Source organism: Pundamilia nyererei, unplaced genomic scaffold, assembly GCF_000239375.1.
Source record: "Pundamilia nyererei isolate P.nyererei 1_Seehausen unplaced genomic scaffold, PunNye1.0 scaffold00168, whole genome shotgun sequence".
NCBI classification, from domain to species: domain Eukaryota; kingdom Metazoa; phylum Chordata; class Actinopteri; order Cichliformes; family Cichlidae; genus Pundamilia; species Pundamilia nyererei.
Window position 1 is genome coordinate 1,153,293 of NW_005187569.1, and position 14,977 is coordinate 1,168,269.

At 40.2% G+C, this 14,977-nt stretch overlaps 1 protein-coding gene across 1 annotated transcript in view; it reads left to right on the forward strand.

The window, feature by feature from the left end:
* fancl (FA complementation group L) overlaps window positions 1–14,977 on the forward strand; it is a 31,499-nt gene that overhangs the window by 6,767 nt on the left and 9,755 nt on the right. Inside the window, exons 6-7 of the mRNA XM_005745857.2 lie at window positions 7,638–7,734; window positions 10,120–10,188. Of these exons, the coding sequence (XP_005745914.1) occupies window positions 7,638–7,734; window positions 10,120–10,188 (166 nt within the window). The remainder of the gene's footprint in view (window positions 1–7,637; window positions 7,735–10,119; window positions 10,189–14,977) is intronic.

Genomic DNA, 14,977 nt, shown 5'->3' on the forward strand with positions numbered 1-14,977 from the left:
TGTGAAGGTTCACCGGTGTTCCATGGTTTGCTGGAGGCCCAAACCCTTTAACCTCCTAAGACCCAAACTCTTCCACAGCATGTATTTTTAATTTCTCTTTGATATTTGGGCTGAATTGGCAGATTTTTTTTTTTTTACCTAATTTTAGTTTCTAAGAAAAAAGAGAGCCATATATGAGGATATTCATTTAAAATTTTGATAGAACAGTAGCAGTATAATGTCCTCGTAAGTGGATATCAGGCCCTTGTAGAGCAAAATTGAGTATTTTGGTCTAAATAACCCAAAATGCGATGTCCACATATGTGGACGCCAGGTCCTAGGAGGTTAAATTGGCTTTGTAACCCTTTCCAGACCAACGGAGGTCAGTGACTTTGTTTCCCCGTTTCTTTAGATCCTGGCATGTGTTTCTTTGTGAGATGTTTTAGCCTGCTTCACTTTATCAGACAGTTTCTATTTAAGCGATTTCTTGATTCAACAGGTCTGGCAGTAATCAGGCCTGGGTGTAGCAAGTGGAAGTGAACTCAGCTTTCCAAAAAGTGTGGTTAATCACTGTTAATTCATCATTTAACAATGGTGGGGAAATTACTTTTTCCACACAGGGCCAGTTAGGTTTGGATAGCTGTTCTTCTTTTCCTGTAATAATCACGTAAAACTGCATTTTGTATTTTTCTTACTTTATCTTTGACTAATATAATTTGTTTGATCTGAAAGATTTAAGTGAAAGAAATGTGCAAAACAACTAAGGAATTAGGAAGATGCAAAATACTTTTTCATTGCACTGCAACTGTTTTCTTACCAAAACATCAGGCCTTTACATGCCACTGTTACCGCTCACCTGTGTATATTCTAATAGTTAGTATGCGTTTCTTCATACTCGCTGAAACAATTATCATTCTTTCTCATGTCTTAAAATTTAGAAGAAACTGACATTTAGTTAGTTGTTACGTCATCATCAGACTAAGTCTAACCAGAACCAGCCAGTTACTATAGTTACACGTTCTTACAAGTTTAAAAAGGCGTACTTTATTAAAGCAATCAAAACGAGTGTAATCCAAATAAGCACTTGCTGTGAAATGCATCCAGCCTTATGGTCAGGCTCAGCTTCTCTCTGTGATCGCCCGCTCTCTGTCTCGCACAGCACAAAGAGGTTTGTGGTTTATGAATTTTATGGTTTATTTATTGGCTATTTTTACTGCACACTGTCCTCTCATGACTTATAGGTTTATTAATTACTTAACAGTTGTTTTCACAAGCAGTCTTAGTCGTAGAAGCACTGCAGTCACACCGCCTCATTTAATGGAACCATTCCTGGACCCACATCTAAAAGTGGTTCAGGGCACTGTATGCTTAAGTGTGCCCTGTGAGTTTATGCAGTGGTCCCGCTAGTCTGAGGAGAACTGGATTTTGTAGGTCAGGCTTGCTCAGGCACAGTCATGTTCATACGCTGGGAGTAAACCCTCTGTCACTTTTAGCATTTGCAATCAGGATGACCTCCATGAGATTGATCAGATAATGTTATGGAAGTCTGTAGGTGCATGTGGTGATCCTAAAGCTGTGGGTGTGATCATCAAGCTAAAATAGTGCAGATTCAATCCCCACGCAATGTTGAAATTAGCTTTGAGAATATCAAGCCATAATCAAACAAGTTATTTTCTCTTAATGAACAATGTAGTAACATGGTTCCATTCCCCACTTACATGGTCCCAGGATACTGTGGTAGTAATTTGCCTGTGGAATTGCTTGCTGATGGAGCTCCACGTATCAACTCTGTGGCTCTCCTGTTCCTCTGTCAAAGCTTTGATATATGTATTTTTAGTTTTCTGCGTTTTCCCCAGGGGCAGGATTAACTTATTGTGGTGCATATATGAGCAGAAACCCCCACTGCTTTAAAAGGCTGTATAGAGCACCCCCCCTTTCTTCAGCAGCGTAAACTGATTGGAGAGCCTACAACAACACAGTTCTACATTAACAAATGGCTCTTAATGACTTCCTTATTTTTAGTTATTGAGTTATAGTTAAATCCAGGTCACATTTAATAACACTCAGCCCACGTGCGCTGACGGGTCTGGCTAATACCGTTTTCTCCGCTCATCAGGAGAGAACGAGGAGGAGGAGGAGGAGGAGGTGGTGGCGGCGGTTAGGAGAAAGATATCTATTCTCCCCCAGCTCGGATTAAGCCTTGACTACTACACTCATTTTCTACTTTCCTATTAATGACCGGAGCTACAATTATGATATTAGCGAAATGCAAATGGCTCTAATTGAAGACTCTCAGGTTTTAATAGGAGTGTGGGGGGGTGAAGGTATGCTTTATGCTGAAATGGGACCAACATCATTTTCAGTGTCGTGTTACGGTTAGGAGGCATTATACACAGTGGGCCTCAATCTCCAAAGCACTCGAGATTCGCTTAGCGTCTTAATTGGTACGGGCCGTGCTAATAGCCACCAGGGGTTTTCAGCTGTAATTCTGTCTGCTGATTGGGCCAGGTAAGTGAGCAGCTCTGTCTCTCTCCATGTGTCTCCATTTGTGCATTTTGAGAGTGTGGTCATCTTAATTGGCTGGAGATGGCAAACCATGTGTTAATTAATGGAAAATGAGGTCAAGTAGGTCAGCTGCCATCACTCGGAGGCCTCCAAACGTGGCCCTAGAAGCTGCAGGGCTCATTATGGGCACAGCTGGCACTCGATGTTCACAGCCTCTTGGTGGATGTGCAGAGCGCCGTCTCTTCTTATCTCAGTATTATCATGCGGTCACACTGCGTTGCTGCTCTTCTGAGGCCAGATACATCGGCAAGCTTCTGATGGGCTGGAGCTGGGGGGGGGCGCACGGTTTCATCTGTTTTTGTTACGTTATCAGGCCAGCTAATAAAGTGCATGTAAAATCCTGTTCTGTAAAATTACACAATGTTGTTATCTGGGGTTGCTGTAAGTAATGAGAATGTCCTGAATAGCACAGTTAAAGTGTAAAGCAGGTAGTGGCTTCTATCTTATTAAAGTTGGTGTATTTATTATTAGTATTATTATTAGTAGTAGTATTTATTTATTTTTGTACGGCTTACATCGTTCTCTATCCATTCTTCATTCTTGTGCATGCCATCGTTTTGCACGTGTTTTTCTGATGCAGCGCACACAAGCATTACATATGTGTTGATCTCACCATTCATGAATCACTTTGTCAACACGCACTCCCATATTAAAAAAAAAAATCAGACACATGCGCACACACTGATGTGCGTGGTGTGCGCTGTCTGGAAGTGTGGAGTTGCAAATGGGATGCTCTCATCAGTCTTCCCAGCAGGACATCTGACTGTCACGCTGTTTCCATCATGGCCAAGTAGGGGCGGCAGCTAGTCCCTGCTATACGGCGTGTGAAACCCCAGAGGAGAGGAGCTGGAAATGTGTTTTAGCAATGCACCAATGATTTTTTTTCTCCCTCCTGATATTCTTTGTCAAGAAACCAAAATTACAAGTTCTTTTTCTTATACTGTATACTGGTCAGATTTGTTCTGTCTAGATCAGGGGTGTCAAACTCAAATACACAGTGGGCCAAAATTCAAAACTGGAACAAAGTCGCGGGCTAACGTTAATATTTACTGAAATATATTTATTCCTCTAGATATAAGAATGAATCTTTTCTTATGGACTCAAACACGTTTTGCTGGAAAACTGAATATGGAACAAGCAAAGCTTAATACTAAACAATATATATAAGCTGTATAATAGCAGTAGCCCAGCTCTAATAGTAATTTGGTATGGCTTCGTGGGCCAAATGTAATTAGGCCAAATTTGGCCCGCGGGCCATAGTTTGACACCTATGGTCTAGATCAAATTACTATTAGAGCTGGGCTACTGCTATTATACAGCTTATATATATTGTTTAGTATTAAGCTTTGCTTGTTCCATATTCAGTTTTCCAGCAAAACGTGTATGAGTCCATAAGAAGAGATTCATTCTCATATCTAGAGAAAGATTTTTTTTTTCAATAAATATTAACGTCAGCCCGCGACCTTGTTCCAGTTTTGAATTTTGGCCCACTGTGTATTTGAGTTTGACACCCCTGATCTAGATTATCTCTGTACATTCTGCCAGATTTATACAGCAAAAGTCAACTTTAGCAATAATCTTTGATGTTTTTTGAATTTCTGTTTTACAGCTTAAATATCCAATGGCAAATTTGCTGCTGTGCCAGCCTTACTTCTTTCTCATAACTCTTTGCATGCACCACATCAGAGAAAACATACTTCAGTGGTTTCTCATGAATACTATGTACTTGCATTGCACACTACTAGAACTTGTGAAGTAGATTTTGAAGTAGAGTGGTTTTCCAACATTCTTGAATAAGCATTAAATTAAAAAACAAACACAAACAGATATTTAGTAGTTAAGTATTTCTTGCTTTAATTTTTTTTTCTCTGTCTTTAAAAATTGTATAGTGTGATATTCCAAAGTTCTTTGGATGTTAGCTGCGTTCAACACTATTGTACAAATGTTGAGGTTCTACCTTTGGGGAGGCCAGACTGATGTTTTTCTATCCAGGTGTGCTTTTGCTGTGTGCTTTGGATTGTGGTCTGCTGCCAAACATGCGCTCTGTAGATTGTATTGCATTGTGGATCAAAATCTGACAGTACTTTTCTGGGTTATTCCATCGGATAATTCCATCAGTTTTGACAACATTCCCAGACCACTGGCTGAAATGTAGTTCCACACCATGACACAGCCTGTTTTAGAGGCTGCAGACACTCACAGTTGTACCTCTTCTGACCTCCTCCCCACAACCTGATAGTGATTTGAACCAGAAATGTCAAATTTGGATTCATAACTCCATACGACCTGTCACCACTTGTTTTCAGTTTAGTTCTTTTGTAATTCGGTACACAGTCAGCCTTTTTTTCTTTGTCCCTTCTTTAAGAACTGCTACTTGACCGAGTGAAGGTTCAGTAAATAGTAGATGGATAAACAGGAGGGCCAGATGTGTCTGTCAGGTCCTGTATCAGGTCGCTGCTGGTAAGTTTATTTTTTGTTTCTTAAGGATATGACTTTCAGATGCTGTTCATCTATTGTTTTAGGACTGCTGCGTAATAAATTTTTATTTTATTTTATCCCTGGATGTACCATTTTTCTTGTACTTGAATGATTCCTAGTTCAGTGGTCAGGTACTTGGCTAAAAATGGGTGAAAAAGCAGCCAAAGACTGGAGGATAAGACCTTGAGTCCAAGGTGACTTAAAAATAACTTGGCTGGCATTTTGTGAGATATTAAAAAAAAAAGAAGGCTGACCAAGACTTTTGCACAGTACTGTAGATGTAGATAGTTGTACAGGTAAAATAGTAAAATGTAAAAGATTCATTTTAATTCAAGGTGCCTATAATAGTTGTTAAGTTGAGTTCCATCAAGCCTACGAGACTGAGAGCTGTAGAAAGGGATCGATCGTGGGTTACTCTGATATCAAAAGTAAAAACATTGAGAGGTTTTCCTTTTTCACAGACGGTCATTCTTTTGTTCATGCCTTCTGTAACTCACTGGTACTTGATTTTAATGATTCCACTTGTTATCCATTGAATTGTTCTTTCGGACACCGGTCACTTTCATCACCTGAATAGGTTTGGTAACTTGTCATTATTGTGTCTTTATTGCTGTGAGCAGCAATCGGTATTTTATGACTGTCCTTTTGGTAAAAGTACAGGATATGAAATAATCAGAGTAGTGCCTTTCAATTCAATACTTTGGCTAGATTGTTTCAGCAGGTAGCACCGATTTTTGGTTCACACAAAACATAAATTGTGGCTTTGTCAGACTAGCTCGATGGTGACATTGGGTGCCTGTATGCATAGATGTTAGTGAGCATATTGCAGTAAAGCACGGACGCCCTACTCCGGCGTTTGATTGAAAGTGAGTGAGCAAGCAGACGCTTTTATGAGTCGGGCCCATCGGACACCGTCTCCCATCATTCCATCACTTCCCTAAGTGTGTGTGTGTGCGCGTGTCATTCCCTGAGCACAATGTTCACATCAGTCCTCTCTAACACACTCCATAAATCCTCAGCTGATATACAGCCATGTCAGCCTCGGCATAGAGCGCCCGTCGTAATGTACTGTAAATCTGGAGGAGGACTGTTCAAATCCTTTGTCTCGGATCAGTCTTTTATCTTTGGGTCTCAGTAGACTGGAGTTGGTCTGGCGAGGGGGAGGAACTGACTCCTTTACAGTGTGCTGGAGCAGCAGAAGGAGCAGTAAATCTGACAGCAGTGTTGGCGAATGCTCCAGCCACATCAGTGTTGTGTCCTTAACCTCAATAGGTTATAATTAGCTCAGGAAGGAGAAGGTCTGATTTACAAGTTGATTCAGGCTGAAAAACATCTCAGCCTAAGGTCATCCAGAGATGCATCGTTTTCTGAGAGCTTCCTCCCACTGCTGTAACTGCTAAAGCCACGCTAATGTTAGCGTCATGTTATTCCTCTGGACAAACTGGTGTTGGCTGAGGTTTGTTTCTGTCAGCTAATGAATTTTTATTAACATTATTCATATAATAATTAAAACATTAATTAACAAATGTTGTCTCTGTCTTAATTACCTGCATATTTTTATTAAATACTAAAGTATATACGAACATTATTAACTTTATTTATGGGATAATTACTATAAATTATTTGCTCAATAAGACTGAGAATGTGCAACGTAATTGTTATGTAATGTATTTTTTGTCTTGTATGTTTCTTTTTAGCTTACTAACCTAATGCTAATATAAAACTACCTTCTTTGCTAACGCTGGTTGATAGGTGGGTCTGGGACTAGCAGGACTCAGCTAAATTTCATTCTTTTTTTTTTTTACTTTATTTTTGGGAACTTTTACAAAGAGAAAATAAAATGACAAAAAATAATGGAAATGGCCATCAGTTGCATTTTAAGATTCATCCCATGTCAGAAACCATGAATGGATGGATCATCTACCTGTGCAAAAGGGGTCACAGTTCATTTTTGCCCACCATCTATTTTGTCTTCCTTGTTTTGTTTTGTTTTGTTTTAATACCCAGAAGTTCCTCATAAATCATATCCATAGATGGAATTCTCCAAGAAGCAGGGAGACCCAATATTCTTATCCAGCAGATGCAGTTACCAGGTTCTGTGCTGAAACAAACTGTGTTTCGTTTGTTTTTACTGGCAAAAACCCACCAGACAGACAGGTTTTGCCAAGCTAGTGGCACTTAAAAATTATTTTCATTCTGTATTTAGTGGTTAATACAAATATATGTGAACATCATTATGATAAGATGACTAGTCAACTGTTTATTAACAGGGTGAATTGGCAAAATAACTTACAGGATGGCACACTAAGGTATGGGCCAGGACTTTATGTGTGATGTCAGGTTACTGTGGCCACAGTTTGCTGCAGAGGACCACAGATTAGCAGAAAATGATCCATAGTTGTAGGCCATGACTCCAGAGTTGCAGTCTGATGTAATGTCACTGTGTTGGTACCCAGAGTGATAAATCTCAAGGTAGAGTTTATGTCTCAATATTGCTCTCTGCAGCTGTGATTAATGACGGATGATGGCTGCTGTCAGGTTACAGTGTTGCGTGTGCCCTTCTCTATGAATAGAGGTTGATTTATGGCGTGTGCTTTGTGCGTGTCCATCTTCAGGCTGCTCTTCATTGACACCGAGTTCCGAATGTTGAGACTGAAAGCGGAGGACTCCGCTGGAAGGCAGCACATCCTCACTGTTAAACTCAAGTCTAAGGTAAGGCGCACTCTCATTGCGCTCACTGAGAAACACACAGTTTACCGTAAGGACTGGATCATTTTCCACACTAAAAAAATTATTCATCATCAAATGGAATACTCTACAACTTGATGTTGACCTACAGCCAATCCAAATCCAAACAGGCCAACTTCACCAAATGCATGTGGGGTTGTTCACTTTGCTGATGGCAAATCAGTGATTTACATCTGTGCCCCTAAATCTGGGTCAAACTGGAGAGGGTGTGGAGAGACACGATAACCCGCTGTGACTGAGACGTAGCACAGATAAAATATCTCCACATAACCCCAGCGTGATGGAAAACCTTCTTCTATGCATAGAGAAAATCAGTACACCCACACTCATCTGCATAGCTGCTGTCTCTGCGCTGCTATTGAAAGAGATACACAAAACCTCTGCCCAGTGTAGGTTAACCTAAACGCAGGCTGTGGAAGGCTGTGGCTGTGGAATTTCCATATAAAACGACACTTAATGACATTTCGTCACAGGTACATGTGATGATTCTGGTTGATTGTAAGCTTTACAGTAGTAAGGCTGCATTCTTGATTTCTGATCATGGAAATGTTCTTTTCGTTTCGCTTGTAGCTCCCTTTGATTGACTCTGAGTTTGCTGTGACTGCTCGAGCAGAAAAGCCTCACTATCTGAAAGCATGATTTGTGATATCTTAGTCCCAGACTAATGAACTACTTGCAGAAATGAGACGTGCAGTTCTCCTCTGCTTGTCCAGTAAGATTGATCTTTCTGGTAAAGTTGGTGAGATCTGGTTTTAAAACGCTAAACTTTTAAAAAACAAGTTGAACTTTGAAAAATAATGAGACAATTTATTTTTGAAATCAGGATAAAGGAGAAATTTAAATGTCATCATTCATCGCTAAAGTGGAAATTTAAACGAGCGCTGCATAGGTTGCATCTGTAAATTAATTAAAGTCAGCACAGTGCTGCTCACTAGTGTAGGGTTGGGCAATATGTAAAAATTTTCCAACCAGAAATCGTCAGTCCAACAATCACAGAGCGATATATTCGTGGATGCGCAGACTTTTTGATGGGCAGAGCAATGTAATCATGCACGGACTGATTTGCGTGTTTACAACACAGAAGTCCAAACACGGACGAACTAATTCCCCCCCCCCACAAAAAAAAAGAAGCTGTCAGCGTTAACGCGGCTTAACCGTGGTCATCACAATTAACGCGGTTAAAATTTTTAACGCGCTCAAACCATCTGGAGCGCAGAATGAACAAACTTTGGACAAACTGCCTGAAAAACGTTGACAGAGACGTTTCAAGGATTTTGACTCAGTCTGCACTCCAGATGGGTTAACAATTAATCCATGTCAGTATGTCATCGGTTCAGTGATGACGGCACGTTAACGCTGACAGCACTAAAGAATATAAAGTCACCAATTTGGGATTTCTTTGGCTTTAAACCAGATGAAAGAGGTAAACCTAAGGTTGCAACCAAAGCGGTGTGCCACTTGTGCACACGCAGATTTTGTTTTTGCTTTACATTACAATTTATAATTCAACAAAAAATATTTCATCCTTTAAAAATAGGTTACATAATGCATACTTGAAGAAGTGAGCTCTGCAGCTTATCTTCCACACATAGAATAAGGGTTGTTTTTGTTCTTTTAATTGTTTAATTTTAAGATTTTGACAGCAAAATTACTTAAAACTTTTCAAGTGAATGTTTTACTTTTTGTAAGTCAGAGTGGGGAAGCATATTCTGTGCATGGTGGGTGGATATCATGGTGAGCTGGTGCTTAGCTAAGCCCAGATGACATCCACCAGGGACAAAGGAGGGTGGTGGTACCCCACTCTGTGCCCACCTGCCTACCTGGCCCTCCTCAACTTTTTGGCACTGTAAAAAAACAGCTCCAAGTCCTCCCTGTGTTCCAGCTGCCTCCGCCAAATCCAGCGCCAGGTCATCCCTCACCAGGCACAGCCAGGGAGGAGGCAGCACTGGCACGGACGCATGGAGGCTTGGAAGGCAGGGGAGTGAGAGAGGATGAGGACAGAGTAGTATGATGCTGAAGGTGAACAGGGGAAAAAAAGAGCTGCTCATATAAATTGACCAAAATGTATTTTTCAGCTCTTTAAAAAGTTGAGCCAATAAAGTCTTAATAACAAGACTGTTTTAAATAAATACAGGGTGGCTGTTAATGTTAATTATAAGAGGCTATTGACCTATTATAGCAGACTTTTATAGCATGTTGAGAAATCCCAGTTTAAGCCTAATTGCTAAACTATGATGCCCAACTTCCTGATGCACATTTTTTAATCAGAATTCGGAGATCACTTTGCTTTTTTATTTTAATGAAGTCTTAATATATGCCACAGTATTACCCCATCTTCTTAACACACAGCATCCTGCAGAGACTCCCGAATGCTCAGCTGACCTGCCAGTGCCACTAGCTATAAACTGGACAGCACAGGTAAGTGAATATACACAGCTGCACACAGTGTCTGTCTAAAGAGGTTTTACTTTTGTTCAGTGAATGTCAAATGCTACTAGGTTGCTATATGTCACACTTTCGACCTTTGTTTCAGAAACATATCATCTAAAAGATTTAACTTACAACAAATATCTGACACATCAAAAAAAAAAACTCCCAATATTTTAAATGTATGAAGTCAGTGAAAGCTGACTTAAAAAGCAATACCACAAGAATTCATACTGACATCAGATTAAACCTTAAAATGCTAGTTTGAGGGTCAAATATTAAAGTTTGTTTTAAAATAAAAACCCATCTTAAATGAATTCTCAATACATTTCACACATTCTAACATTCTCGTGATTTCAGGCAAGATGAACTAGGATTAAATCTCTGCTAAGGATACACCATAATGCATTAAAAATGTTTGGTTAAACTTCAGGGTGTAATGTTTTTTGTTTTTTGTTTTAATTTCATGCTTTTTATTTAATTTTAGTATAATTTATCCACCCATTCTTACTTTGTGGCAAAAGATCTTGAAGTTTGCAGATTCTAAAATTACTGAAGATTTATATTCACAGTAAAAGATGGTGAAATCCCAGACTACTGCGCACCCACTACTGGATTAGAATAAACGTGCGGATGACACATCCCCAATTTTTTTTCATGTAAAAAATAATTCTAATAAAACCCAGGAACTGTGTAACGTCTGTAAATGTGCACAGATAAATTAAGCCAGTCAAACTCAATGTGCAAACACTAAGTAATATGCCCTGTTTATTACACCAATGTACAACTAACTGTTAAAAATAAATATAAAAAAAAACAACCAAGTGAACTTTCTTTGGATTTTGCTGCCCCCTCATTGTTATGCTTTCTAAAACTCAAGTGCAGTATTATTCGTGCATGAATCCATATAACAGTCACATTTAGTTTTACGATAGTAAGGTTTCGCTGACAGTGGACTGAGCATGCACTTGTAGAAGTAGTGCTGGAACCGTGAACCAGGCATTAAAGCCTGTAATAAACATCCAGTTACAGTATTTTAAAAACAGTTTTTCACAAGATGCAGTCCTGAGGAAAAACTAAGCACACCTTTACTGCTTTCATAGAAATTAAGAGGGTGAGTAGCAGCCAGGTGTTTCTAATCAATGCTCAATTAATTGATCATCAGCAAGTATTGGCCACCTTTATAGAAACAGAACTTTTGATACATTCGTGATCTTCCCAGGATTTACCTGAAAGTCACATCACGCAGTGGTCAGAGAAATTGTAAAAACAAAACTCGAGATAGACGTCAGACTCTGAGGCCTCATTTAACGTGTTAAAATTAATGACAGTACTGTTAGGAAAAGTCAGAACAAGATTGGCTTGTTGGGAGGGTTGCCAAGAGAACTCTTTTCTAATTCTTTGTAAAATAAATTCTTTGTAAAAAAAAAAAAAAACCCCAAAAAACCCAAAACAAATAAACAAAAACCCTAAGCAACATTGCTTAGGGTTGCAAATTTGCATCTGAACAAAGTAGAGACCTCTGAAACAGTGGTCTCTGGACATTGGAAGACATTAAAGAGGAGATGCTTGTTCATAATGCGGAGCGCCATGTTTGTGCTCATATGCTGTTTGGTTTTGGTGGTGGTTGAGTAGTTGATGATTTGGGTTCATTTTGCAGCCACTGCACCTGAGCACCTTCTCATTTTTGAGTAAATTATGAACTGTATATCTCTAAGGATTTTAGATTCAAACGTGTGACTGACAGCTAAAGTTTGGCTAAGATTCAGTCATGCAACAGGGAAATGATCCCAAACACAGCAGTACATCTACAACAGAATGGCTGAAGAAGAAAAGTATCAAGCGGTTGCAATGATTTTGCAATGGTCAAAGTCCAGACTTACACTCAACTTATCTTAAAGAAGTCGTGCATTCATATCCACAAACCTCCATGAACTGAAGAAATGCGGTAAGCACAAGTAGGACAAAATTCTTTTACAGCAATGTGAGAGGTTGATAAAGTCATACAGAAAATGTTAATGCTGCTTTACCCTGTCGAGGATACTTGGGTGCATGGGAGTTTGTCCAAGCAGTCTACATGTGTTTGGTGTACAACCATTGCAAGAGCTTGGGCCACATAGCCACAATAAGTTGGACTCGTTCCCGGTGGGTGTTAGACTCCACCAGGGCTCCCCTTTGTCACCGATTCTGTTGATAATTTTTATGGAAGCGAAGCTCTTGATTTACCGGTTGATGTATGTGGAAATGAGCTTTCTCCAAAGGGTGGCTGACCTCTCCCTTAGAGATGGGGTGAGGAAGTTGGGCCATCCGAGAGGCATCGAAAGGAGCCAGTTGAGGTGGTTCCGGCATGTAACAAGGATGCCCCCTGGGCGCGGTATTCTGGGCATTTCACACTGGGAGAAGGGCCCTGGAGCAAACCCAGGACACGTGTGAGAGATTATATCTCTCGGCTGGCCTGGGAATGCCTTGGTGCCCCCCTGGATAAACTGGAGGAGGTGGCCGTTGAGAAGGAGGTTTGGGCTTCTGTTCTTAGGCTGCTGTCCCCACGACCCGCCCCAGAAAAAATGGATGGATTGATGAATCGATATTGGTATTAAATTGGTTCTATAAGCTGTTGAATTATGTGGTCTACTTAGTTTTTTACAGGGATTCATAGAGTCCTGTGAATAACTTATGTGACTGTGTAATGTCACAAGAATCGGGCTTTTACATGGCGTGTGTGTGTGTGTGTGTGTCAGTGTTTTTGTAATTGATATTTTAGAAATTCTTTATTGTTGTCAGAGTTTTGTACTGTAATGTATTGAGGCTCTCGGAGACTCAAACTCTGATTAAGGACTACACTGATCCACTTGACTCATCTTCGGCTGCATATTGCATAATTTGACAAAACACATCTCCACCTGCTCTATTAAGACATTTTCTTTCAGCCCCTCAAATTTAGTCCACTATAATTGGCATAAAAGTGCTTTGATGTAAAACCAGCTGTGGACTCTTTGTATTTCTTTGGCTCCTCATTATTGTTGTTTGCCGTCTTTCTTCTTTCACTCTGGTGCTGCTTTTTATCTCCGTCACTGCCTCGGAGTCGGATGTTGCTCATTCTCTCCCTCTCTCTCACACACACACACACACACACACACACACACACACGCACATTTTGATTTATTTATTTATTTTTACGCAAACAGTCACTTAATCCATCGTTAAAAAAAACACGGTGGCACTCTGTATCTCGACATTGCACGTCCTTTGTGCCAATTTGATGTGCACTTTTGTAAAGACCAGTTTGACTTTTAGACCTCAGGAGTGAGGATGTTTGGAGAGTGACAAAAAAGGAGCTGTGAAATGCGTTATGTCAATCAGAGAGAGGAAACACCAGCGACAGAGAATGTGAGGAGAGAGATGCTAATGCATGGGCGTGTGTGTGTGTGTGTCTGTGTTGGCGAGCTGATACATGGCAGGCGTACAGTGAGGACCAGCTTAGAACAGCGCTACCGTATGGAGCCTGTCTGCCTGCTGGGCCGTTGATGGATCTCTCCCACACTGCAACATGAAGTGTGTGTATATGCTTGTGTATGTGCGCTTGCATCTGTGGCAAGTGTGTTTTTGTCTGATGTGTGAAGGGTGTGTGTGGTGGGGGGAAGGGCTTGTCTGTCGGCAGTCCTGACATGTTCATTTGAATGAGTAATTATTGCCTGCTCTGTTGCAGGGCCAAGACGTGCCACTCTGTGCATTTGTGTGGAACCTTGGTGTGTATGCAGTTTTTGTGTGCTTGAAGGCTATACAATGGTTTGTGTGTGTGTGTGTGTGTTTTTTCTTTTGTTTTGTTTTTTTCTTTTTCTAACGACCAAAAAGTACAAGCATGAGAGATGATGGAAGTTCTGTGTGTGACTGGCTAAGCAGTGGACCCAAAAAGCCCCTCCTGAATACACATCCTTGCATGAAAATACAAACTTGCTGTTAAATGTTGGTGATTGCTTATTGTATAATAAATTGAAAAGTTGCAGTCCTAGTTGGTTCAGACCATGTACTCTATAGGCACCTTGGCATTACCCATTAGTTCTGAACTAATTTTCATATATCTCTATATCTCTAATACTTACAATGACTAAAATTTAGTAAACTGACTCATTGTTTATTCACTATGACCTGGAAGAAGTGACCCAATGAATAAACTCATCACTAAAGTGTTTACAGAGGTCAAGTTCAACCTCGTCACTTCTATGGGACAGAAGTCTTTTTGAAACCACAGGTATGTAGGTTTATTACTTGCATACCTAACCTACATCCTTTTTTAAATATATGTACTGTATATTGTCTGTGTGTTTTGGCTGCTGCCATGTTGGCTCTTTGGAGCCAGAAGTAACTGTATTTGGTCAGATTTGTGGCTTGCTAAGTTATCACGTAATGACAGCAGGTATGTACGGTTATGTTCAGTGACTCAAATTACCAACGGGAGAGCTGTCTGCTATAGCCTGTCTGCTTATATCTGTAAAAGCAGTACTACCTTACCTATACAAAGCACAGCCTTGGGAAAAGGAGGTAAAATAGTTGACAAACTTATTGGGGTGATGTGGATACTGTACTGGATACGTCTATGTTCTTATACTCACCTTTGGTCACAAGCTTAGTGATAGGGTGAGGACTTCATTGTAGATCATAGGTGTCAAACTGTGGCCCATTACATTTGGTCCGTGAAGCCATACCAACTTACTATTAGAGCTGGCCTACTGGTATTTTATATATATGTGTGTGTGTGTGTGTGTGTGTGTGTGTGTGTGTG